The sequence below is a fragment of the Stigmatopora nigra genome, chromosome 6 (assembly GCF_051989575.1).
Source record: "Stigmatopora nigra isolate UIUO_SnigA chromosome 6, RoL_Snig_1.1, whole genome shotgun sequence".
NCBI lineage: Eukaryota > Metazoa > Chordata > Actinopteri > Syngnathiformes > Syngnathidae > Stigmatopora > Stigmatopora nigra.
In genome coordinates, this window is record NC_135513.1 from 10,470,605 (window position 1) to 10,498,268 (window position 27,664).

Below are 27,664 nucleotides of genomic sequence, written 5' to 3' on the forward strand. Positions count from 1 at the left end.
GTGATGTCAATCGCTATAATATAAGCATTTTTAAACGGGCACCTTTGAGAATCGTGATGCATTCACAAGAACGAATTGCACATTTTGTACATGATACTTTTATCAAGTTAACCTCTTTTTTTGAAACGTCGCAGTGCTCCGGCTAAAGCGGGGGAAAGGAGAAGGTACCCATCTTGACGTCATGTGTTTGTCACTCTTTGGACTAACGTTCGTTCCCCACGACGCCATTTTGATGAAACAGCGACGATAGGGCGCATTGTCGTCTTGTAGCCGCGTCGCCGAAGACATTTTTGTGAATAAACATCAAGTTTTTTTTCTGATCAAACATTTTTATTCACTCGGCAAGTAAACGAAGGAGCAGACTCCGATGGATCCCGAGAGGAAAAAAGCACCGTTCCGGTTAGCGGGGATTTATCGTTAGCCATAATTCGTGAGCTCGGCGCCTTTCGTTTTTTTTCGACTTTTTATTTCCGAATTATTCGGCGAATGTGAGTTCTTAGTGTCGATTTAAATCCCGCGGACACAATCCTGTGGACATTTTTTGGTGAGGGATTGAACCCCGACACAGCAAGTGCTAGCCGGACTGCGGTTAGCAACATTAGCTGCTAACAGCGGCCTTGCCGTGTTAAGCGGTTCCGCCGCCCGAAGGACTACAGGTGGCGGACGCGGCCGCCCTTAGAACGCCGCTCTTTCGAGGACAGCCTCGCCTCCAGCCTTTGTTGGATTTTCTGGGCGTTGTTTGTGTGTGTCGCTTTTATTTTGGACTCAAAAGGACTTGACTAAAAGGCACATGGCGCCGTCAACTGGCGAGCCGGCCTTTAATCTCACACGTTGGGATTAAACAAGGACTCTGCGTCATTGATTCGCCCTCCATTTTTGTTTTTTTGTCCAGTGTCTCTCAAGACCCATTTTGACGCATTAAAAAGTTACCAGGTTTGGCTTCCTGTGATTTGAGTGTTGGCGCTGTTTTATATTTTTGGGGGGTTTGGTTATCCTCTGTTTCTATTACTCATCCCCGTCCCAAAATCCTGTTTCTCTCCCGATCCCTTGTTGTTTAAAGAAAAAAAAGTGTGGCAAACATGTCGTGTGTTCATTATAAGTTCTCCTCCAAACTGGACTACAACACGGTCACGTTCGATGGGCTGCACATCACCTTGAGTGAGCTCAAGCGGCAGATCATGTCCAGGGAGCGGCTCAAGGCCACAGACTGCGACTTGCAGATCACCAATGCGCAGACACGAGAAGGTAAGACCCAGAGGTACTATATACTTGGTTTAGAACCATTTCAATTCATCTTAAATTTAAAAGTAAGTTGACTGATTCATCTTTGTTGTTTAGAAATGTATTAGCATTGCACCTTTCTTTGATCACCAATTTTTTGTTGATGGTTGAAAAATGTTAAGCTTTGAAATTCATGCCATATTGACATTCTGTACTTGATTCAAATACCCCAATTGAGATGATGTGTTTAATGAGCAATGTAATGATTTTGCATTTGTCATGGTTTCTATTGGTCCAAATTGCCCATTTCCTCATCATATATTATGATTTACATTCTTTGGACAACAATATGATATGCTAAAGCATGCCACAATTTAATTGAATGGCCTCGTGTACATTAGATTTTCTCAATAAGACTATTGAGGAAAGAGAATGAAACACTGATCCACTCAATTTTTCAAGCCAGCTAATTGTAACAAAGTAGTTTTTGATCAGACCATAGTATATCATCACAGGGCGCCAAATGTCAAATCTCTGAATTGGTATATTTCCAGAATATACAGACGATGAAGCACACATCCCCAAGCACTCGTCCGTGATCGTCCGCCGAACGCCGATTGGTGGCGTCAAACCTGCTGGCAGGACGTTCATTGTGTACGTCTTTTATTTTCTTTTTTTGGGCCAATTTTGACAAGAGTGCTTATTTACAGACGCTTGATTTGTTTGTCTCCGCAGAGATCGTTCTGACACGTCAATGGCGGGATCGTCGAGACCCGTATGTAACAAAAACCAACCAAAAACAAAAGCAAACACACCCAAAAAGCAACAACACTCACTCTCCTCCTATCACCCCTCTACTCTCCTTTCTTCTTGATAACATTTTGTCAATCGCATCACAGTGTGCATTTTGTCTACCTGTGATTGGCTGTTATTTTGAAAGGGGTGCGGGGAGGGCGTCTTAAGTCTTAGGGCTTAATTGTTTCTTTTTTTCCACACAATTCGAGCGCTATTTTTCTAATGTTGTACTGTACTTGCTAACTTTCAAGTGAGTATGAACTATCTTGACTTCTGTTTCGTATTGAAATGGCTTTTTTGTAGCCCGCTTTTGGCTCGGGCAGGTATTTGTGTCACATATAAGTTAATCATGTCACATAATAATGCTAATGTCATTTGTATTTTCTGTGAAAATAACATGTGGTTTACAACAAGTCGATTCAGTGGAGCGTGAATGTAATTCATGGCTGGGTGAATGGCTTTGGGGAGTATTTGCTCATTTCTTTGTTCTTTTTTTATTTAATTTCAGTGCAGTTTGGAACATTTGACACACTTTGAATACGCTCTTAATGTCACGTTTGTCAACTTATGTATAAATTGTCTTTTTCTATGGTCTACACATAACCCCAACTTTTTTTAAAGGCCTCGTATCTTTAATATTTGACACAGAATAGAAAGCGATTAGCATAGGGAGTAGAGGAAACCAAAACAACAAAACATAAATTTTTCTTTCTGCAGCGTTTATGAATGACACATCATTGCTGGTGTAGTTTTCCTGTAAGCTACAGAAGCCTGTCAATAAAGGTTTTTTTTAAGCGGGTTCTGCATGTCAGAACCGCTTTGACACCACATTCCCTGTGTGTTCCCTCCGCAAATGCCCAGTCTACAACATAATTAGCAGGCTACTCTCTTGTTGTGACAAGTCATGTAAAAAAATGCCTCCTATGCTAATTTAAATTGTCCTCATTATCCTACAAGTTAGTTCGTCTTAGCCAGGCAACGATTTAGGCAGTTGCGCTGACATCGTTTTTTTTTCCAAGAATGCTAACATTAGCCGTTTAAGAACGTTTTAGCTAACGTTGACTTTGAAGATGTCGCTAGCTTTTGAACAACTGCGAAATGCTAACGCTCAAAATCACCTGGAAAAGTCAGAATCTATCTTTAGAGTTAGAATTTTACCGTTTCAAATTTTTCTTTCATTTCCCCCAATTCTACACAAAAGGTACTGTTTTTTTTTGACTGTTAGAAGGGGGAATGTACACAAATCCTTATTTGGTGACACTTATTTGACTTACATGATTACGGGATTATTTTTCAGCTTTCCCATCATTGCGTCTGAAGATAATTGTGAGGGACTGGCCTCAAGCTGGAACATCTGAGAATGTCTTGTAACCCCTTCAATGTCTTGTATTCTCATTTTTCCTACAGACCGACTCCTCACCCTCTATGTCTCTCGCCCAACTCACCAAGGTAGCGTTTATTGCCACAACATCTCAAAAATAGCAGCTTTTTTTGGGATCTTAATACATCGACTCTTTTGCCCCCATAGTTTTAATCTTGATTTTTGGGGGTTGGGGATTTTTTTCTCTTTTGTTCCATTTTTTTCTTCTCTTTAGACTGCTAACCTGGTTGACGCCAATGCATCCGAGGAGGACAAGATTAAAGCCATGATGACTCAGTCCAACCATGAATATGACCCTATTCAGTTAGTATTCACTCTATTTGCATTATTTTGCCATGTTGTTGAATTGAAAGTGACAAGGAAATTCTTTCTCTAGTTACTCCAAGAAGGCAGTCGGACCACCACCGGCTCACTACCTCTGTTACCGATGCGGCAAGACCGGTCACTACATTCGACAGTGCCCCATGCTCGTGGTAACCATTTACTTTGTCTATATGTACATTGTGAACATGTTTATTTTGAGGTAATAACTACACTGTCTTAGGTGCAGGACAAAAGTTTAGAAGCTCTCAAGCAAGTGAGAACCAGCAAAGGGATTCCTCAGAGTTTCATGGTGAAAGCTGAACCCGGCACTAAAGGAGCCATGTTGACCAGCACTGGAGAATATGCCATACCTGCCATTGATGCGTAAGTCTGAAACTAGTGCAGATTTGGAATGATTTTGGGAACTTTTTGGATTTTGATGGTTAAATATCCTATTCACTTTAGGGAGGCCTACGCACAGGGGAAAAAGGAGCGTCCTCCCTTCGTTCCACATGACCAGTCGTCGTCCGAGGACGATTCGGACCCCATCCCCGACGAGCTGCTTTGTCCCATCTGTAACGATTTGATGACAGACGCAGTCGTCATTCCTTGCTGCGGGAACAGCTACTGTGATGATTGTAAGTATCAAACATAGATGAGGTTGCTTTATTGCGTTAACTGTAACAGTTTAGTTGGATATTAACTTTATTTTTTTATTTTTTTCAGGTATCAGAACAACTTTGTTGGACTCTGAGGAGCACGTTTGTTTCACGTGCAAACAGTCGGATGTTTCGCCTGACAACCTCATTGCCAACAAGTTTCTTCGACAGGTAAACTTTTTTTTCTTTCTAAAACGTGCCTTTTCCACTTTTCGCTTCTTTAGGCATTTAAATCATTTGCCTTTTCACCCAGGCCGTAAACAACTTCAAGAACGAAACGGGCTACACAAAACGTGGACGCAAACAAATCCAGCATTCGGCCCCTCCTCCCCCGCGGCCTCTTCTCCTGAACAGACCCCACCAGTCCAGGCAACAGGACCCCCTGATGGCCAACATTTCCCGCCCCCCCCTTTCTGTTCCTCCTCACCCCGCCACCACCATTAGCGTGCCAGTCCCCCAGGCTCAGACCCCGCCCACGGCACTTTCCGCTGTTAACACGCCCACCCCTACGCCTTCGCCGCCCCCTCACGTGGACATCAAGGAGGAAACTAAAGAAACCCCACTGGTTCCGCCACCCGCGGTGGACCGCGGTTCTCCTCGGCCGTCCGGGAGCCAGGGAGAGCCTCCCCCACCTGGGTGAGGTTTATTTACTTTAACCATATAGCCCTTAAAAGGAGTTTCTCAATTGCTAGTGTTAATTTTGCTTGTTTGTATTTATTGTTGATAGTGAGATGGACCTGCCACCACCGCCTATTATCCTGCCAGGATTGATTAAAAATTCAGATAACAGACCACAGGTAAGTCCATCTTGAGTTTGGTAGGAAATTTAATCCTTGCCTTGTTAATTTTGATTTAACTTGTAAATCTATATGAATATTGTGTCTCAATGTAAGTTTTTTTTTTAAACTATAGCCTTACAATCTGTCTCTCCTTGGTGCACCTCCGCCCTCTCGAGCGCCACCTCATCTTTCAGGTAAGAATGGCAGTGGTCACATTCCAGGGTGTTTTGTGATTTTTTTAAAAGTAAATAACCCTTTGTATTTCACTTAAGGCCCACCGCATTCAAGGCCTCACCAGCCTCATAGGGACAGGGGTGGAAGACACTGGGAAAGGTAAGAACACTCAGAATAACACAAAATAATCAATCTGCCTCTATAGGTACCAAGTTAAGTATTTTAGGCTAAAAAGAAAATGTTAATGACAAGAATGATTATTTTTGTCCCACTTAAACAAAGAAAAAATGTCTTCATTTTTTTTGTCTTGTTGTTTTGCTATTTCTTAACAACTTTTCGGAGTTTTAATTTAAATGATGGTTTCTTTTTTTCAGGCCCTACAGAAGCAGAGAACCACCTTCCAGCCACCTCCAGACATCTCAGCTCCCTCTCCCCACCCCGCCCCTCTACGTGTCACCCTCTCTCTACCCGCCCCCACCCCAGGGCTACCCACCCATGTACCCCGCGGGCCCCGGCCTGATCCCGCCACCGACAATGGCTTACCAGCCTCAGCCCATGTACGGCCCTGGCCCACCGGGTGTCAACCCTCCCTGGGGAGCACCCGGCGGCCAGCCCCCTCTACTCCCTCTCCCGTCTTCCCTCGGTCAGCCCCCTCTCTCCAAAGAAGACTTCTACAGACAGCGACACCACAGACAAGATAAGTGAGTGGCAAGACTTTTTTGCTGATGGATGGTGACACAGTACAGATTGGTTCATTTTGTGCAGTTTTGACTAATATTCAATTCCCTTTTCATTTTTCAGTATCACATCCAAACTTGACGAGTTTACAAAAGACTTCCACAAAGAGCTGATGAAGTACCGAAATGCACCAAAGAGACAGAAACCGTCATATTCCAGGTAAGATGATGCTAATTTTCTGTTGTTGCTAATTAGCTTGAGCTAATCTCATTTTCTCTCTTTTTCTGTCCTTTGTAACCAGATCCCGATCATACAGCCGCTCTCCATTCAGCCGCTCTTACACACGCTCTCGCTCCAGATCCAGATCTAGATCGAGGTCTTACTCGTACACCCCAAGTCGATCCCGATCTCGTTCACGCTCCCACGGACGGCCATATGCCCGCTCGCCTTACTCTAGACGAAACGGGCGCAGCTATGGGCGCTCTCGATCCAGATCTCGCTCCCGCTCCAGGTCGTACGGCTACCGGCGCTCAGGTACGCCGCCTTCATTCCGTCCCGCCGCTTGGGAAGGAACGGAAGGGGCGCCGCCCTTCCGTTCAAGATCTCGATCCCGCTCTCCGGGCGGTTACCGAAATCGCAGCCCCGCTGGAAGAAAACCGCCCCCACGAGAATTGGCTCCCTACGAGCTGAAGGGTCTCAGCCCAGGCAGTCAAGAACGCTGGGAGCGGGAAAGGTACCGCCAATGGGAGCGCGAGTATAGAGAATGGTACAACAAGTATTACAAGGACTACGAGCACCAAGACCACGTGATGTATCATCGGGGCCGTGGAAGTCGGGAGAGGGAACGGGAGCGAGAGCGCGAACGGATATCCCCGCTGCGCCGGGAATACTCCCCACCAGGCAGAGGGAGAAGTCGTCGAGATGAGAAAATGCCCCCAGTTCACAATCCTCCATCGTCCTCATCATCTGGGGGGGCTAAGAGCAACGCGGCCGCTGCCGCTAAGGTCCTGAAGACCAAGAAAGTCAAGAAGAGGAAAGCTGGAGAAGATGGCGACCAATCGCAGCATTCCATGGACAGGGGCGACGCTACTCCCGTCCGAGACGAGCCCATGGACGACATCCTATCCCCGAACAAATCGTCGCCCGCCGCTCCCAAAGCGGCCACGTCCGCCGCCGCCGGCTCCAAGGCTCCCGCTGCCAAAAGCGCCACAACACCTGTAAAACTCAAGTCCGCCGCCAAGACCGACAAGACTAAGAAGGAAAAGGGTCAGAAGGCAAAACCTAAAGCCAAGACAGATACTCCCAAAGTCAAAAGCGAAAAAGGGAAGAAGACCCCCGAAACGGCGGCCACCAAAAAGAAAGAACCCTCTTCTGTAGCCGTTACCCCGGCACCCGCCAAAACTCTAAAAGGCAACAAAGGCAAACCAGAAGAGCCGAAAAAGGAACCACCCAAAAGCTCTTCTGTGAGACCACCCCTTCGAAAGACACCCCCACTCTTCTCCCACGCCCCCCTACCTTTGCCACACCCGCCGTCTGTTCACGACAGCCTTCGGCCAGGAAATGACAACCGTGGGCGAAGGGACCTCCCCCATGGCCCTGGCCTCATCCCCCTCCCGCACCCACACCCCCACCAACAAGTACTCCCCTACCTCCATAGACTCCCGCCACGGATGGGCGAGGAGGGCCGCTCCTTACTGGGGTCTCCACCTGGAAAACTTCGAAGACTGGACGGACCCGGTATCGGAGCAGAGGTCTTTTCGCACCTCCACGACCCTCACCAGCCCCCACTGCAGAGATTCTCCCAACCGTCCGACAGACCCGGGCTTCTTCCGGTCCTAGTTGGCCGTGATATGGTTTGGGCGGAAAAAGACCGAAGCGCCATCAGACCACTAATGGACTTGCCGGTAGGTCTCATTGGCGGACTCGAGAAATCAAAAATCATTTTTTTTAGGTTTTATTTTCAAATGAATATTTCTACAATTATGTATGGCTAAAGTTGTTTATTTTTTATTTATTTTTTTAGGTCAAGCCAGTGACGCAAAGAAGCACCCCTCTGACCAGAGACCACGGAAGAAAAGAAAACCAGGTCTCCGACCGAGCATCCTTGGGAGGTGATAAGACCACCACGGAACGGTCTGGGGTCCCCAATAATTCTGATTTACTCAGTAATTCCGAAGCCCCTGAAACAAAGGAACGTCCATCTTCCTCTGATAGTGGAATTTCCCGAGAAAAAACTGCGGCCAAATCATTAGTCTCTGACAAAGATTCTGACCGGACATTGGGAGGAGACAGGGAGCGGGATAGTAACTGGAGAATAGACAGAGAGCGTGAAAGGGCTTCAGATAGAGGCAGGGAAAAATCCTCCAGGTCTGACAGAGATCAGGAAAAGGCCTCGGGATTGGACAGAGATCGAGAAAGGGCTTCAGACCGAGATCGAGAAAAAGTGTCTGACCGAGAGCAGGAAAAGGCTTCCGACAGAGATCGGGCCAAAGTTTCTGACCGCGATGGCGGTAAAATGTCCAGTTCGGATCGCGATCGTTCTAAAGCTTCCATTTCGGACCGTGATCGCGCTAAAGCATCCATGTCGGATCGCGATCGCACTAATGGCTCCAATTCAGACCGTGATCGTGCCAAAGTATCCAGTTCGGATCGCGCTAAAGCACATAGTTCGGATCGTGCTAAAGCATACACTTCAGATCGTGCTAAAATATCCAGTTCGGATCGCGCTAAAGCGTCCAGCTCGGACCGCGATCGCCCCAAAGCGTCCAGTTCGGACCGGGATCGCACTAAAATGTCCAATTTGGACCGAGATCGTGCTAAAACGTCCAATTCGGACCGGGATCGCACTACGGCGGCTAGCTCCGACCGCGATCGGGCTACTACAACGAGTTCTGAGCGCGATCAGGATAAAGTGCCCAGTTCTAATAACGATTCCTCAAAGGCTGCAGATAGAGATAAAGAAAAATCCTCCAATTCTGACAAAGATCGGGAAAAACCCTCAAATTCTGACAGGGAAAAAGTTTTAGGATCTGAGCGAGACAAGACCACCATGCCTTCTGAGAATGAGCGCGACAGGACATCAAGCTCAAAGAAAGTCTCAGTTGCCAAAAGTGACGTCGGAGACAAGTCACAGAGGACTGAGCGCAAAAACTCTGGAAGTGCAGTCGCTCGCTCCGTTTGCTTGGACAAGATGACCATCGCTGAGAAATCGGCCATTGGCAAAAAGGACAAGCCTAGCAGTACCTCCAGAGAAGGCACAGAGAAAGGAAAATCTGACCGGTGCGTACAGAAAATGTTCACCCCGTCGCCTTGTACCCTCTTTATTTATTTTTCTTTGGTTTCTTAGGAGTGTTTCCAAGGAGAGAGCAACGAAAAGCGGATCCACCGGAAGAAAATCAGATACCGCATCAAAAGAAGGTGAGCTCTCAGACATCTTGCCAACATTACCCGGCTTTTTTACTTGGTCTAGATAACAATTGGTGAGGATCAAGCAAGCCGGTGTGGTCAATATGGCCATTTATTTCTAAATAGAAAAAGATGAACAGATAAAATGCTAGACAAAATGTGTGAAGTTTTTTCTGTATAATTTATAACTTGATGGTGACTACTCATTTCTCTTTTCAGGCAAAGAGGCGGATGAAAAGACGGTTCGAAGCAAGCCCCGGATCAGTCGCAAAGTCTTATCCAGCCAACCCACCAGTGCTACCAGGTAAGAAGTTCAAGCAGACGGTGTTATTGAAAGAATTGACTTCATTGGCTCTTCCTTTGCAATAGATCCACCGAGGAAGCTAAACCGAAGAGCGCCGAGGAACAGAAGAAGAGCGACTCTGTGGCCATTGCAGATCCTGTTGTCCCTACCCCCAAAAGTGTAGGGGAGGAACTTCTCATTCAGGCTCCTCCTCTCTCCAAGTGGGAGCGAGAAGATGAGGAAGAGGAACAACAACAACAGCAGCAGGAGACTGTAGTAGCCCCTGTGACAGTGGCTCCTCAAGAGCTCCCCAAGGAGCCATTACTTGCACCCCAAAAGGTAGAGGCAACCCGGATTGATAAGAAGGTGGCGGTAGCCAAGGATGAGAAGAAGAGGCCGCCCAAGGACGAGAGCAAAAGCGTCAAACCCACCAAAGTCAAGATCGTCCGGGAGGAGAGGAAGGTCGGTCGAGTGGAAAGGAGCTCCAACCCGGAAGCCAAAGAAGGAAAGGAGCGTAGCTCACCCGTCAAGGAGGAGAAGAACTCTACCAGTAGTGGCCCAGAGCCCAAGAGACAGCGCCTGTGCTCGGACCTGGCCCGCGAGACCGACGAGGCGGCCTTTGTGCCTGACTACAGCGAGGGCGACGAGGCCTCCGACAGCAGTCCCTCGGCCAGTCAGCGCTCCAACAGCAACCGCAGCGAAACGGCTTCCGGAGCCTCCGGTGGGGGGGCCGCCGCCGGCGACAGAAAGAAGAAGAAGAAACACAAGAAGCACAAGAAACACAAGAAGCATAAGAAGCACAAAGTGGCCGACAAGGAGGGTGGCGAGCACAAGGATAAGGATAAAGATCACAAGCATAAACACAAGAAGAAGAAACACAAGAAGAGCAAAGACAAAGACGTCAAGGAGGAAGCGCCACCGGCCAAAGCAAAGACTACCGAACCCAAGGTTGGCGAAACTAAGGCTGGAGAGACCAAGGTCAAAGACATCAAGGTTGGAGAAACCAAGATTGAAGAAACCAAGATTGAAGAAACCAAGATTGAAGAAACCAAGGTTGAAGAAACCAAGATTGAAGAAACCAAGATTGAAGAAACCAAGGTTGAAGAAACCAAGGTTGAAGAAACCAAGGTTGGAGAGACCAAGGTTGGAGAAATCAAGGTCGAAGACCTCAAGGTCTCCGAACCCAAGGCCGCCAATCCTTGACGCCGCTCAGAAATCAACGGAATGGAAATCAAGAGTTAAGGTGTAAACCCTACTTTTGACACAGCCGGAAATGACAAGACCCTAAACGAGAAGAAGTCGAGGCCAGAGACGAGAGCTGAGATCTTAAAAACGTAACGCCGCTTTGGGAATCAAATGAACGAGTAATGGTGACAACGCTGGGTTAGAGTCAAAGCTCCAACCCAAAAGCAGGCTGGCCATTCATTTAACTCAGGGATGCAAAGGAGCTTCGTGTCTCTCTGCTTGTGTTACTTCATTGTACATAAAAACCAGAAAGTCTCCCTAACCGTTCCCTTGTGAGGAACTGTATCTGTACCTGTAAATATCACACTTTCATGACTAATCATAGGATTTCACAACAGTTTTCCTGGCTCAGGCCACGATCAAAATTCATGTAGATAACGTGTCTTCGACTAAGCGTACGTTTGGAGACAGTTTTACGCGTCAGTGGTCTCGTCCTCTGGGACTCAAGTCTGTTAGTATTGCACTTAAACTTGGTAGAATTTTTGCAGTGCAATTACGCTACACTGGATGCAAAAAAAAAAAAAAATGAAATACTCTGAGTCGAGCAAGCGAGTGCATTTTTGTCGTAGTTTTCCCAGTCGGATAGAAAATGAGGATTCTTACTGATGGTTTGTTCCTGTTTTTGTTTTAATTAAAATGTTCCAAACCCAAAATCTTGTTTTTGTCAAGTGTGTCGAGCTACCTTACAAGAAAATGGGATAATTTAAACCTGTCACCAATGTCCTATTTTGATAAACATATAGTAGATATATACATATAAATTTATACAAATATATATATATATACTTTTTCTGCAACACGCTTATTTATATATTTATTTATTCATGTATTTATTACCTTACTTATTAACTATCTACTTATATATAAAGTAAACGTACGTATATGGATTATATATCATGTTATCAGTACTTTAAAAAATCCACAGCAATTCGAAAACAATCCTCATTGTGATTTATTGATCCATAAAGAATACCCTGGCGTGAATCCTTCTATTGACCACTGGGTGGCGCTGTAGGGCTTGTCTGACAATGTATCAACTGTTAAGAAGCCATAAAATAAAAGGCTGACCAGGTGCATTTCCTCAATCAACAGCCGGCTTAGTGTTCGTGTCCACATCACATACGTAAGGTCATCCTTAATGGACGCTGCACACAAGAAGATTAATCTATTATTTTAACCCCTGCACAGATTATCATCCATTATTCCAGAGATCCTGTGACGTTTATCGGCCACCTTTGGATCATGTGCATGGGTGAGTAGTTTAGATCTAAATCTTATGCTTCACACGTGTACGTTCATGTGTGTTCTCTCTGACAAGCCGACGTCACTTCCTGTCGTCAAGGCCAGAGGTTGCTAGGCAACTTTCTACTCTGTCGGAAAAATGTTTTTCATTCTATTGTGCCACCTCTTTCAACTTTTCCATGCATATCCTTGTACAATTCTATAATTATTTTTCTTACTTTAAATGGGAACTCAGGAGTCCGTGTCTATTTCAATATTGATAGAAATTAGCCTCTCAATTCCTGTTTTTGTTGAAGATAATTGGGTTTTTGATAAATTCGACACAAAATTGTGTAAAGTAAGAAATTACTGAATAGAACATTTTTAAAAATATAAATCAAAGGAGAAATGCCAAAACAATTTCACAGTTGCTCCCATGTCAAAATCAATAACATCCGATGAGCAGACAGGGAAACCCCCAACAAACTAATTACATTATGCGCTCTCCTATGAAAGCGGAAACTGAATTGACACTGACACCCCTCATTGTGTGTGTGTGTGTGTGTGCTTGTGTGTGTGTGTCTATGTGTGTCGTCCATTGACAGCCTAACGTAGCCTTGTAGTACTAACCAGGTCACGTTAAGTGCACTGTATATCAAAAGTAGGATGTGCCCCTAGGTGGTTGCCATAGCAACCCCTCCCATCCCCAACTGATCGGATTGTATCGATTGCCCGTCAAATTCCCACAGTCAGTGTATGTGTGTGTGTGTGTGTACGTCTCGGTGTGTTACTGTGACGGCGGCGTGGAACCTGGCACTTCCTGGCGATGCGATGGTTACCATGGAAACCCACCCATGGGGGGGTGATAATAATGTTTGGCCTAGATACTCATCCTCGACCGATAACATAGGGAGAGAGAGAAAAAGTGTGTGTGTGTGTGTTTGTGTGCGTGTATAAAACGGCATCTGAACACGGCACAGTGACAGTGATGCGGTGAAAAATGCATGAAATGAGTCCATTTGAGCAGAATGAAAGAGACAAACATGCACACACACACACACACACACACAAAGTGGTGAAGGGCGAGTGGGATGACATCATGTGGAAGATTCTGGGAAATGTGTCTTTGATGATTACGTAATGCGAATACCCTTCCTCAAAGGCATGGACTTGGGAACTAAATATTTTGGTCAGTTTAGGCCTGTTTGGTTATGATCGCAAACATAAAGAGGCGGGGCTAGCGGACGAGCAAGACAGGAAGTCGCTCAGGGCTCCGGTCAATAAAGGGCACCCCGAGGGCCTGCAAAATGTACTAAAAAATGACAAGAATGAGCAAGTTGATATTGTATTGATTTGGTAGTGTGTGGAAATACTTAATTGTTTGGCTAAGGTTCTTTTGAGGTTTCTTTTGGCTTTTTTTAATGTGCATATTTTATTTTGAATGTGCTTGCTTCTTTTCTGGTGACTTCCCCCTTTGATTTCATTCACCTGTTGTGATCCATCCTCAGCCAATCCCTGCGTCTCCTATCACCAAGTGTTCCTGATTTTCTCATCAATGCATCTGTTGAGGAAACAGTTTGCCAAATCTTCTTTGCACATTGTCCCGGGTCCAGATCTGAACAGTATCTCCATGTGTTTTACCAAGTAAGTTTGCTTTTGTTAGTTTGCTCATTTTCCCCGACTTTTGCAATAAGGTTTCTTTTTAATTTTGCATTAAAATGTCTGGTTCTGGTGATTGCATTTGTTTTTGTTTTTTGCAAACAAGCAATTACTTGTTGGTTGAAGTGGATGGACTGAGCTGTGCAATCCATTTTGACTACATAATGTTATATTTTGCTGGCAGTTGTGTTAGTTTAAATGCATTGAAATTGGTTTCATGGACAGTGAATAAGTGTTGAAAGAAAAACTTTATTGTTAATCATTGTGGATCTTTTAACAGTTAATATTAAGTAATTGTAAGTTGTTGTTTTTTTACAATTTATTGTTAAATAACCTGGTGGGGTGAACACCGAGGGGATATTTGTTATGAATTTATTGTGTGTGGAAATGAGTTCATTTAATTGAACATTTACATTTTACATTACCTTATCATAAATTAACATGTAGATTTGCATTTATAGAAGTTATCAAAAGACAAATGGTAATTGAAATATAACCGACCTTACAATTTAATCCATTGCAGTGCTCATAATTAAATTAACTAACAAATAATTTCTATAGGATGCACTTAATAATGAAAAAACACTAACATGTGATGAGCTACATAACAAACTATAGTTTCTTAATGAAGAATCTCATACCGTGGCTTTACCATCACATGTTTTGAGAAGTGAAATATCATGTTGTTTTCTGGCGTGTGCAGGTTTATGCAAACCTCCAGGCCAATATTTTGCTTTTGGCAAAAAATGCAAATAGTGATATAAAGACAAACATGGAATATTTGCAGCGTGCCCATCTGACTAAACAATGTGCAAACCCTTCTCTAAACATCCCACCCGGCAATCCTTGTAGCACCATCTCCCCCTAAAGAGACAAATTCTCACCTGATTGCCTTTATTTGAGCTAAAGACAATGCTAACAACATGCTAATCCCCCCCTGGCCCCCCCTTTCGCTTTCAACAACATACTCCCAATTCCAAGCGGAAGTGATGGATGCAATTAGCCACTCTTTTCCGCTCTGAGGGTCAATGGATCGAGGGTCTTTGTGGGATCGTGTCACGCTTTCCGACTCATTAAGGGGTCGGCTGATGGCCCGTGGCGTTATTTTTTTTTCCATCGTTATCGTCTTCACCAATTATGATTCTCTTCTAAATGACGTTTAACATTGAACACTGTCTTGTTTTGGCATCTAAATGTCCCACTAATTTAATAATGAGTGAAATAACTTGTATTATTGTTCATATTCAAGTTTTGGAGGGATTAATATTTGGAGAGACATGAACACAAATAGTGCTGTTTATTTGAACTAAGAGTACAGTAATACCTCGATTATCGACTAAAATTATTAAAATATATATATTTTTTCCACATTTTTCTGAATTTACAAAAAGAATTAATTAACAAAATAAATTGTCCCCCAGAATGAAAAATTCGATGTAGTATTATTGTGATGTAGTGTTATTGCAATAGTTGAAGCTGTGATATTCGAGGGATTACTGTAGTAGTAGGGGCGGCTCGGTGGTTGAGTGGTTAGCACGTTGGCCTCACGGTTTGGGATTTGGGTTCAAATCCAGTTCGGGCCAAATGTGTGGAGTTTGCCTGGTCTCCCCGCTGGGCCTGTGTGGGTTTTCTCCGGGTACTCTGGTTTCCTCCCACATTACTAAGACATGCATGCTAGGCTGATTGCTCACACTAAATTGCCCCTGGGTATTATGGGTTATCCGTCTCCTTGTGCCCTGTGATTGGCTGGCCACCAATTAATTCAGGATGTCCCGAAGTCAGCTGGGATAGACTTCAGCACCCCCCGTGACCCTAGTGTTGCTGTTTGGTTTGCTAAGTGGAATCTGGGGACTACCAGTGGGCTCCAGTGGGAGTGTTGTGAAGCTTCCACAAAAATAAGATGTACCCTTCATTAAAAAGGAAATTTAAATTTAACGTTGACTCAGCAGAGTTAGCCAAGTTTATTCAAATAAGGTATTTTTTTCTTTTTAGATTTAGGATTGTATTGGGTATAATGAGGAGTCAACATTTATCATAATTGGACAGATAATTGATTGCAATCAAATTGAAATGTAGCATAATTCAGCTCCTCATTTATAAGGAAAATTGTTAAATATAATTTTGTACATGTGTGGTTATAGCTAGTGTCCGTCAAAGTCGAAGCAGGGTCGATGCGGATTGACAAGCCTTATTTATGTGACCTCTGACCCTGCCAACATCTGTGCGGGGGTCAACGTGCCTGACAGATGTCCGTCCAGGATTTGTCAACCCAACATAACATTTGCAATCAGATTTCACTCACATTTCTTGTCAATTATTCCATCTTTTTCCCTCAATTAAATTAAAATGTAACCAAAACAACAACCACCACCATAAACTTCTATTTCCTTTTAATGTCATCAATCCAGTCAAATCTTATACTACTATTCTTCCCACTTGTTTATAAAAGAAATGAATCCAGCGGAAGTTACACAGACACTTATTTTGCTTGGATTCCTTCCCTAACTTGCCTCTCTCTCTCTCTCTCTTTCTTTCTCTCTGTGTCTCTCACTCTCTCCCCCGTCCTCCTCCCCCCACTCTCTCTATCTCTCTCCCTCATTTTCCTCCCAACAATTTTCTTCCTCCGGTGCTGCTGATCTGCCATACCTGCCACCAGAATGCGTCCGGCGGCTGAGGGGACGCGCAAGCAGCCAAGGAGTATCAGCGCTTGTTTGGAACTTTCTCCTCCCCCCGTTTCCCCTGCACTTCCACCCGCTTTCTTCCATGTTAACTTGCCCCCCGTCATGGTGGACTGGTTTATCTAAGAAGAAGAAGAAGAAGAAGAAGACGCCTATTTCCCCATGTTTGGGAGTGAGCAGGCGCCAGGTGGATGCACCATGGAGCACCGAGGTTCCCCGTGGAGCTCCGGACGCGTGGCCGACTTGCACTGACCGATGGATGGACGCTGCTCCCCGGTAAGACCCGCTGGCAACTTTTTACCCATTTTTTAAATATATATATACATATTTTCTTACATTTTACCCTTAATGAGTTTACCTTGTCGGTCAAACGCCGTGGTTTAATGTGTATGTGGACAAAAAAGGTGGATTTTAAAGTTGTTTAGAGGGGTTTTAAGCAATAGTGTTAGATGACTGCAGTGGATTTATTGTAAGTAATACATACTAGTATGTATTTTGTTTTAAAGCATTGCATTCATCCTCTTTATGCAATAATCTACTTTCACTGCTGTTGATAGGTATAAGCACATATGGGCAGAAATGTGTTGGCTTTAATGTTCATTTTGTGAAGTCTTTGGTCCAGATGATGCCTGGAGTTGGGCTTTTTTTGGGAAATTTTTGATAAATAAATATTATGTCACATAGGAAAGTGGATTCATTGTTAGTAAAGGGATAGGGTGTTTATTTAGCTTCATTTAACCTTGTTTTATTGGAGTCATAAGGATAGAAAGAGTAAAAATATTCAATAATGAGTTGGATTTAGTGGAATAGTCAAGTGGTTAGAATGGCTGGCTCTCCCATGTCTGTGTGGGTTTTTGTCGGGTACTCTGGTTTCCTAACACATCTCAAAAATATGCTGGGCTGATGGCGCTCTGTGTGCGTGGATGTTTGTTGTTTTTGTCTTGTGGTGCCTGCGATTGTCTGGGAAACAATTCTGGGTGTACCCTGCCTACTGGCTGGGATATGCTCCAGCACCCCCGGGAACCCTCGTAATGAGATGCAGTGGACAGACTAACATGGATTTAGTTAAAGATGATTCGGATTTATAGTAAAATAACATTTTGAAATGACAAAATGGCTTTATCTTCATCTCACATTGATTTTTTTGAGAGGATGTTGACTTTGTTGTGTTGTTGATCATTTAGGAACTGATGCTTGAAAACTGCATTGTCAGCAAATATTGTAGTTAATTTTGAATTCCTGATTGTGAAGGAACATGTTTTTTGTTGATATTAATTAATTATATGATTAAAAGAGTTTTATAGAAACCACCACTCCTAGATTTGAACCAAAATTTATGATCTGTGTTATTAATTAAAGGTGCAATATGATTTGCATTTAAATGACTTATTAAATGACCAATCTTGCAATTTGCTCCAACATCTCTCCTAATAAATTACACTAAATTTCATACATACTTAATATACATTCTTCCCAAAGTAAATCCACATCAACCCTTTCTACATCAATTTCCATTTAAACATTTTTCAGTCATTATAGAATCAATACAAATCTGTCATTAACAATTACAACTGCCAAGTTTATTTACCATAAATCTCTCCTAGTATTATGGAGCATATATTTGTCCTTCCCCTGCTACTTTCTTAAGTGTTGTTTTTACTTGTTATGATAACGCGTACTTGGACCAGCGACGGTGTGACCATCGGCAAGCTTTTTCAAATCCTTTTCAAAAGGCATTTCTCGGCTCTACTCTCACATTTCTGCTCTTTGTGTGTGTGTGAAATGGCTGACTGATGTCCACCCAACAGCTTGCATTGCATCCCACACTGCCCCCTCCCCAAAAAAAAGAGGGTGGCGGGGGGGATTGGGTATTGAGCCTCAAAGTGAAGCAGCTCTGGAATCCTCGCTGACTTTCAGGCTCCGTGCCCGCCGCGTCATCGCAAAACACGACGCACACTCGGGGAGTGCATCTTATTATGCTACTCAAAAGGCCCTTTAAAAACAAAAGTATGTCTCAATCAAATCAGGCTATTGTGGCCAATATGTATGTCAAACATACTAATATACTAATTATTCTCACAAGGGCCGTGGGGGTGCTGGAGATGATCCCAGCCAACTATGAGCAATAGGCAGGGGACACCCGGAATTGGTGGGCAGCCAATCGTAGGGTATAATGAGATAAATAACCATTCACAGTCAAAATTAGGGACTATTTAGTGTTAAATCAGCCCACTGTACATGTTTTTTTTTGGTATGTTGGGGAAACTGGAGTACCTGGAGAAAACCCACACAAGCCCCGTTTCAGAACCGCAAGGTTGACGGACTAACCGCTCGTCCAGCGGGACTTACTCGTGTCAAAATAATGTCTCGTGAATTTTTCTTTGGCAATTTGAGGTGGATGAATGTTGGCGTTGTCATCTTGGAGTCTGCCCGCCCGCCCGCCCGCCCGCGCCATCACGGCAAGTAAAAGCCACTGATGGAATATCGGTAGATTGAGCTAGTCAGCTGACCTGGTTTTTTCATCTCATCCTGTCGCTGAACCTCAACCCGACCGACTCCGGCAACCCCGGATCATAACATTGGTCTCTAAGGCAGTGAATGGATGACTTTGTTTGCCTGGCTTCTAACCTACCCTGATGTGCCCATCATTCTGAAACTGTGTAAATCTGGACTGGTCACACCCATATGATCCTCTTCCATGACTCCAATGAGTCCAATCACTCGAAAAATGAATGCAATATTTGAATAGAAAAAAGTCTTGTGACGTCAATATGCACCATCATCAATGCTAAAGGGGGTCTGACAAAATGTTAGATTTTTTGAGGTGACTTTGTTTTTCGGACGGGCAATCTATTTACTGCTGTAGCTAAAAAGAATAGAGTTTAAATCTGATTAAAAAGGACGCATAACACCATTTGCTTTCTTGGGGTAAATTTAGTTGAATAAATTGTGATAAAATGATCACTTTCTGGGGTGCTGGAGCCTATTCCAGTCGACTTCGGGCAATCAATCTCACTCTACATTTTGTCATATAGATTTTACCACAAAAAAATGGAAGGCTTGAATCCTCCAAACTTTAAGACGAAGATGCAAACCGCTCCAGTTTTTTTTTTGTTGTATTAGACTTAAATGACTACTGTGCAACGCAAATGAATGATTTTAAACCAATTCCCCGTCAGCGTCTTTTCCGCAAAGTGCCTGCTAAGCTTCTCCCTCGCCTTGTTTAATCTATACATTTGCCTGTGTTTGCATTGTATGGAGATTTATGTTTCCCGGACCCCACGCTGCACTTTCCCACTAAAAAAGGCTTTACGGCTATAAGACCTCCTTCTCATTGGGGTGTTTTTTGTCCTCCAGGTGGTCCCGGCAATGACGGACCCCCCGGAGCCCGAGGATGGCGACCGGGACCGAGTCCACGTGTCGGTGGAGGGCCAACAGAGGAGCGAGGAAGAGGAGGAAGCCAAAGAATTGCCGTACCCGACGCTAGCCCCGGTGGTTCTGTTGGCGTTGACCCAAACTAGCCCACCCCGATCCTGGTGCCTACGAGCCGTATGTCACCCATATCCTTTCCGTACGTACGTACCATGCGGGTGAGTGATTTCACTTTAATTCAACCACGAAGAACTGGGGTGGCCTTTTTCCATTTGGGTTATTAGTTGGATTTTTTGGGGTGGTTTTATAGCTGCAATAAATCCTCGGCTTAAATATTTTGGGGAATTTATATGCTCACCATGATGCTGTCTAGAAATCCGTTTTTTTTTTTTTGCAAAAAAAATTGCGATTGTCTTTTTAAGCTATAACTCAACTTGGGAGGCAATAGGATAGAAGAGGGGTGTCAAATATGTGGTTTACGGGCCGGATTTGGCCCAGGCTGGGTTGATCTGACGGACAAGTATTCATAGTGTACGTACAGAATTAGATTCTTTATTGTTTTATTGACAAGGGCGTCGCAGAACAAGAAGTTTGGGAGTTGTGTGATGGTGTGTGAAGTATTAATCTAAAGCTAATCACTTTCTATGTTAATAGGGAACATTAAAATGCCCCAAAACCAGGAAAAATGCCTAAAAACAAACAAAAAGCATCCTTGAAAGTCTCTTTAAATCAATAGGAAATCATCCAAAATGTACCTCAAGTCAGTACTTTAAAACAGAAGTGATAAAAAATGTAATGCAAACTAATTCCTTGCCTGCTAAATGCCCAATTTACTTTGGATGATCATTTTTCAGTGCCATTGACGCCACTGGGCCTAAAATTAAACTGGTCCAGCCTACATGAGATTGAGTTGGCTTTATTGTTTTGCCCCTCGAACCAAACTGAGTTTAACATTGCTGGCCTACAGAATTAAGTTTGACTTTGAAAGTATGTTGTTGGTTATGTGCTCATCTCGGAAGCACATTTTCTAAAGATCCTTTTTACTTTCATGCGTGTGCAGCTGTCTTGGAAACAAGACTTGACCTTGTGTTGCTTGGACTGATGAATCGGAAGAAGCGCTCAGATCAATAATTGGACTTAATCCCTATCTGAAGGAAATGTCAATGAAAGCAAAAAAAACACAAATTGTTAACCTTCAGGACTTTGAAATGTATAACATAGAACCATAGCATACCTTTTGTGTACCCAGTAGACTATTCATAGTGCCAGTTATCCATAAATATTATCATTTAAATGTCTTCAAATTCCAACATTAGCATGCACTACATTTTTTTTTGTACAGCTCAGCGGAAATCTCCCGTGTCTAAAAGTAAATAAGACTTCCAAAATGATAGTTTATGTATATCTTACCATAACAATTGTACTTTTATGGGGGAGTTTGTCAGGGTAAGCCATGGAATTTTAATGGAAAGCCAAGCCACCTTTATGTTTAGTCTGCGTGTAAACACATCAGGGATAAGTGCACATGTGTGTGTATGAGTGTGTATGAGTGTGTGTTCAGGTATTTTCTCAGATGCATTAGCCTCAGGGAAAAAAAAGATGGCCTAACTCTCCCTGATTGGATGTTTCCATGGTGACAAGCATTAATGAATCTCCAGAGTTACACGCACCTGTCATTGTGGTGTTGTGCATTTTCCTTTTTTTTTTGGGTCACCAAACGTGTGTGTGTGTGTGTGTGTGTAAGTAGTCATGCTCCTGCATGAAATATGAATGACATAATTGAGTTGAGTTAAATAAATGAAAGACAAGCAGTACAGTAAAGAAAAAAAAGGGAAAGTAGGGATGCCGGCAGCCTTTTGGAGCCCGCAGAGCTGTTAGCGTGCACGCCACATTACCACCATTACAACGTTGTAGTTAATGTTCGGGTGTAGCTGGGTAAGATTCACGCTTCATGGCTTTCCCCCGCACTTAAGTCCAGGTGGAGGAAAAGTTCACAATAGCATGAGAAGGAACCCACAGAAAGCAAAACATGTTAACCAACGTTAACCCACGAGAGCAAATGAGCTTTAAGTGGATTTAAAGCGGACTGGCATTTGACAAAGAATTGAAATGGGATCTAAGTTGAATTAAGCTTAACTTGCTACTTTGAAAGCGAAAACCTTTTTTTTGAAAGCCATCGGAAAGCCCGACTTGATCTAAGACGGCGTTCTGGCTGTCCAAGTTGTTTTATGACGCACACACGGCGGGCAGGGAATCTCCCACGGATGGGCTCTCTTTTTGAAGGACTATCCTGGTTGCTTAGCAACTCTGGCGTGACGACTTTCCCTCAGCCTGCCCGACTGTTTGTGCAAAGTATAAACGGTGCACACTTGTCTTCGTACCAGACACACATTGGGTAATATGAGCAATTTGTCAATATATATTTATGTCAATCATAATGGTGATGCACTTTAACACCCCCAAATTTGCTTCAAGCCCTACTTTGAAGCAGTTAAATTGCATAATTATTTTTATATCCGTGATCTGTTCTTGTCTTATTTACTTTTCTGTGCCTGGATGTCGTAATTGGCTTTTTACATAATGGGGGGTGGTCCTGATGAAGACCTCTCCATGCCCATGTGCTCTTGCTCAAAGTAGGCTAAAGCTGTCATCCCCGTTTGCCCCCTCCCAATCCAATTAAGGTGATTGATGCGTGTGTTGCCATGGTAACCACTTGACAGGGAGATAGTGACAAATTGACAGAAACTTTCCTCTTGGAGTCTTTTGCTAATTAAAACGCTAGTTTAAAATCCGACTTTGATAGGTTTCAAAATCCTCATTTTTAACTTTGAATTGTTGTTTTTGAAGATCACAAGCTCAAATGGATGCAAGTTTCTCTCGCAAGAAGCATCGAAAAGTAGCACAAAAAGCTCAGAGACATCTTTGTAGATGGTTTTATTCTTTCTCTTTAAGGAATTCCGTTTTTTTTAATAACACTAATAGGTACAGTTGCTACTTGTCTTGAATCATTCGAGCTTTACTTGAAAACCCGCCAGGGGATTTCCCATCATGCAATTCCTTCCTCCTATTAAAGTCAATGTTATATTGCTTTTTTTCTACTAGTTATTTGTGCAAATCAATTGTCCTTTTTAGGGCTTTTCTTTTCCAAATAGTCATGCCCGCAAAGACAAAAAAGTCTGACATTTTTGGTCAAAAACGGCCGTTGTGCGAAAAAAAAAATCCCCAAAAATAAAAACTTTAAAGTTAATTACAATTGAACAGTCCTTTCAAAAATTGTATTGTACTTTATTAAAAAAGAGCTCAAGTCACTCATAGTTTAAACTTAGCCTAAAAATAGGAAAATACGAATACATTTGATTCAATTAAAACGTATTGTACTTAATGGAAAATGTATAGAAACCCCTGAAATGAGTTTTCAGTCAAAATCAGCCCAAATAAAACATTTCAAGCCTTTATTAAAGTAATACTACAGTCCCCAATTCTATTTGTGTACACTGGCCTATATACATACAGTGCATGTTCAATACTACTGTCACCGTTTCTAAAGTGAATAAAGCCTTTGCACAAAAAGGCTTTCCTGCAAATCGGTAGCTCTTCAACTCCAGGGATGGAACGTAAAGATCAGAAATGATGCGCGCCGGTTTGATTTATCATGTCTGTCTGACCTTTACTACCCACGTTGGCACCAGAGGAGGGATGCAGTGGCATGTTGCGGATTAGGGAGGGGGGGACACATTTCCCAGAGCCAGCCTCCAGAGGCTCTGCGACCACTTCGTTAGCGACAGTAAAAACCTCATGCGTCTCTTCACGTGGCTCGTCTTAACCCTTTTTAATCTTTCTCCAAGAGAGACACGCCATTTTTCTCGTATGTTGTTACCTTGACATACCCAGTGCCCTGACAGATGAGTTATTTGAGATAGGAGTAAATTTTTGAGCAGATATCTTGAGATATGAGACAAATTTTGATATACGAGCAGACAGTGGACACGAGAGCACTGGGCGGAGCTCTGTATTTTTTCAGTGATTTTTTTTCTACTTCTCGTTTGCATGTGTCGTTCGTTGGTTGGAACAAATTAATGTGTTTTTAGTTAATTTCTATGGGTAACGTTCGTTTAAGTGTCGAAAAAATCGACATACGAGCTCAGTCTCGGAACGCATTAAGCTTGAATCTCAAGGTACCACTGTAGTAGGGAAGATAATAATGCAATAATGCGTATTGATCATTTTAATAGGATACAATAATGTAGTGTGCCGAACAAGACAAAATGTCTTCTCATTTTTAATGTTTTCTGGCTTGCATGGTTCAAACGTGCATGAATATGTCAACAGATGCTCAACAGGAACATTTCAATTTTGTATTCTTCCATTTTTTTTTTTCGATTCTACTATTTTATGGTATCATCATGTGAGGTAGTGACTTCCTCCACCTTTCTCACCCTACCGCCACCCTCAGGCGCTCCCCACCACCGTGACGCTATCAATTATTAACAGAAGTCTAAGTTTATCTATCGGCTGACACTCGGGTTCCGACACGGTGTTCTAACCCGCGGCCATGATATCACGTAGCGCCGTGAAATAGATCCCGAGACGGCGGGGAATCGGTATTTAAAAAATGCCCAGCCGAGGAAATAATTGGTCGGACTGAGGAAATTAGAGCGGAGAAATTCTTTTAAAAAAAATGCCAGAGTGAAAGTACGAGAATGGGACGGCGCCAACGTTGTGATGTTGAGTGATGGTCCCGCCGAGGAAATGAGTCCCCGCCTCATTCATCACTGGCACCTTGACCCTGGTCTGTCTTCTGTAACTGGGCCGCAAGGCGTGTGGGTGCTCGCCACCTCTGCGTTATTTAATGTATTCGTCCCGACACGTAATGTCAAAGTAAGCATTTTGTCGTTTTTTTTTTTAACTTGAAGCAAGGGCATCACTTTCAAACCGCGTTTTTTATGTGAGACCGCAATGTGGGGCAGTCGTTAATTGAGGAAGTTGATGTATGGATCTTTTCATGATGGCGTATTCATCATTTACGCTGAGTTTGAGCAAAGCATTTTGGAGATGAGTTGCGCGAGTGTCCTTTTTTAAAGCGCAACCTCGAAATGGATGCTTCATTTTGTTGTTCGATTTCAAAATAAGGCACAGTGAAGCTTCTTTTTTTTGTATTAGAAAATAGCCTTTAGAATTCTTAAGTATGAAAAAAAGTACATTGTTCAGGATAACTTTGATTCTTGTTTTGGTTAGATTGGTTATTTTATTCTTTTTTGGACAATGATATGATATTTTGCGCATATTTGACATAGTTTGATAAAAGAGACTATAATGTATCAATAGACACTTAAAAAAATATGTTTAGCATGTTTCCTCTGTCTAACCAATTGTGCATGTTTGAACCATCTGAACCAGAAAACATTGTGTTTCTCTGAGTGGTAATTGTAATGAACACAAAACCTAACATTTAATCAATACTCCAATATTTATCATAAAGAAACAAACATTAACTTTGACTGAGAAGATGCAAAAGTTCAGCTGATCAATACCAGATAAACTCATAATGAAACGTTTTGTCTAATTTCCCAAGACATACGCAAATCAGTTTTCAAGCTTATTCAATCTAACGAAGCCACAACTTTTTTCATGAATAGATCACAATTCCAAAAGACCCTTCTTCCAAAGGAGGTCAACACTTTCCACACTGTGCGTCTGTTTGTGTATTTGTGTGTTTACATGCATCCATGGCGTCGTGGCCTCGACTAGCTGATTGTGATACTCACAAGTCAGTTCCCACGGTGAGAGATGGGGGGTTCCCATGGCAACCTGAGCACAGGGATGACACTGGATTACCCTCTCTCTCTCTCTCACTATCTCTCTCTCTTTCTTTCTTTCTCTCTCTCTCACTCGCCGTGTCTCAAGGGTGATAAAGGATTGTGCGCTCATTAATTTTTTCCGCCCTCTTGAGAGCAAAGTGTCCACAAAGGCGACTGTGCACGCATGTGTGTACATAAGTGTGTATATGTGTTTGTGTGAGACTCCAGGCTGTGTCATAAATGCGTCTTTGCATCCTTTCCACATTGTTTTGAGTCTTTTATTCGTAACCCTCAGTTGTTGTTTTTATTTTTCCTCTCTCCGGATTGTCACATTTGTGTGTGTTTGTGTGTGAGTGTGTTTTGGTTGTGTTAGAGTTACTTGAAATGGGCCTGACTAGCTCGCCCCCGTTAGACACCCCCCATGTTTGATGTCAGCCGCTTTGGTAGGCATGAATATTAAAAGGCGTTGAAATGTCTCATCACGAGCAGCGGGGTTGTAAACGAGGCAGGTAGGCATGTCTGTCATGAGTAGAAAATAGGTTTGAGAACAGAAAAAAGATAGGAAAATGGTAGAATTTGGGTTGAAAAGGGGGCTTTTAAAGTTAAGGATCATACCATTGGAGGAGATTTTGGCTTGTAAATTCTCAAAAATGTTTTTTTTTTGTGTTATGGGTCAATGCTTACATTTTGTGATATCATTTATTGGACAAACTTGACCTTTTTAAATGGAAAAGGCCATTTTTGGAGAAATGGCTTTGCCTCTATTTAATTAGGATTATTTTTGGTGGATTTTCAGGCACTTGATATTCATTTTGGCTCATTTTTGGACTGTTTTTTGCTAACTTTTTGGCTGCCGTGGATGGTGTTGGCCGTTTTTCTCGTTGTAGCTGCTGAGGACAAATTTGCATGAAATAGGACGAGTGAGAGAGAGAGACATGGTCAAGGCTAACTTTTTTTTGTTTTTTATTGGGAAAATGCAAGCCAGGGCAGCAATTTGATCAAAATTTCTCTTGGAAAAGGGTGTAATAATGTCAAGTTTAGTTCATCTTGGCTCTCTTTGTCTCGCATTATAAAAGTTTTTTGATTGTTGTAACTGTGAATGTTGCGGGACATGCCATGAATAATACAAGGTGATTTATATTTGATCTATCTTGTTAAATAAAACATCCAATTCTCAACCAGAAGAAGCAATGAAACAAATAATACCCACAAAATGAAAAATACATTTTGTGTTTTTACTTTGAGTATTTTGATGTTCCTATTAAAAATTCTTATTGGGAGCGACATGGGACAAACACATTGAAGATATTTTCTAATGTTATTTCTTGAGAATGGAAGTAAAAATATTTTTTTGTCATTTCACCACATTTAAATTACCAAAAATCTCTGAATTTGTTTGACAATATTTTTATGCTATTGCTAATCAATCAGTATCACTTAATTAGGATTAAAGTGGCGTTAATGCCACAATGTCAATGTGACAATCCTATTGGTGCATTTGGGACTTGCCTATCTCACCAATAATTTCCATATTTTACCTCACAGGCTAGTGTACCCATGGAAAGAGCCACATATGGCTCGCGAGCCTGAGGTTCCCTCCACCTGGCATAAAGACTTGTTTTCTTGCTCATTTTTTTGCTCAAAAAAATGATTTTTAAAGGTAGACAGACAGGATTATAAATTAATTTAAATGTATGAAGCCTGCTCTTATTAAGCTTAAGTTTACTAATTAATATGTATTTTCAAAAAGCTTCAGTGTGGAAATGTTCATTTTTTTTTTGTCATTGATATGATTGACGTGGCTTTTGTGTCCGTTTGGATATTCCACCTCGATTGGCGACCAGTCAAAGAGGAACAAAAGAGAAAAAAATGCTGCTGAAAGGAGCCGGGAAGCTTAATAAATGCAAAGGCTCCCGAAAGAGGTCAGAACGGGTCAACGGATGCTTTGAGACGTCTGAATAATAATGGGAATAATCATTAGTGGGAACTCATCAAATCATCCTCGCTGAAAGT

General features: G+C 42.8%; 1 protein-coding gene and 1 long non-coding RNA gene across 3 annotated transcripts; both read left to right on the plus strand.

Annotated features, from left to right (window-relative positions):
* Positions 1 to 128: 128 nt before the first annotated feature.
* LOC144198034 (uncharacterized) lies at positions 129 to 11,576 on the plus strand. Of its 2 annotated transcripts, none has more exons than XM_077718821.1 (20): positions 129 to 1,245; positions 1,776 to 1,875; positions 1,957 to 1,996; positions 3,424 to 3,465; positions 3,612 to 3,700; positions 3,774 to 3,870; positions 3,942 to 4,084; positions 4,166 to 4,338; positions 4,427 to 4,530; positions 4,613 to 4,995; positions 5,087 to 5,156; positions 5,272 to 5,332; positions 5,411 to 5,471; positions 5,687 to 6,013; positions 6,114 to 6,209; positions 6,292 to 7,894; positions 8,014 to 9,269; positions 9,337 to 9,407; positions 9,615 to 9,699; positions 9,765 to 11,576. In XM_077718821.1, exons 1-20 carry the CDS (start codon positions 1,080 to 1,082, stop codon positions 10,879 to 10,881), a joined length of 6,084 nt encoding a protein of 2,027 aa, XP_077574947.1. In that variant the 5' UTR covers positions 129 to 1,079; the 3' UTR covers positions 10,882 to 11,576. The 2 variants fall into 2 exon arrangements, with proteins under 2 accessions (XP_077574947.1, XP_077574948.1); XM_077718822.1 differs by having other exon boundaries at positions 130 to 1,245; positions 3,948 to 4,084.
* A 449-nt stretch (positions 11,577 to 12,025) lies between these two features.
* LOC144198036 (uncharacterized) lies at positions 12,026 to 16,713 on the plus strand. Its single transcript, XR_013326652.1, has 3 exons — positions 12,026 to 12,175; positions 13,653 to 13,788; positions 16,460 to 16,713. It is a non-coding gene; the product is annotated as an uncharacterized LOC144198036 (long non-coding RNA).
* Positions 16,714 to 27,664: the final 10,951 nt, after the last annotated feature.

Coding starts and splice junctions, on each gene's coding strand:
- LOC144198034 (XM_077718821.1), top strand. CDS start 1,080: ATGTCGTGTGTTCATTATAAGTTCTCCTCCAAACTGGACTACAACACG. Junction 3,466..3,611: donor CTCTCGCCCAACTCACCAAG/GTAGCGTTTATT, acceptor TCTTCTCTTTAG/ACTGCTAACCTGGTTGACGC. Junction 9,270..9,336: donor GAGAAAGGAAAATCTGACCG/GTGCGTACAGAA, acceptor TTGGTTTCTTAG/GAGTGTTTCCAAGGAGAGAG.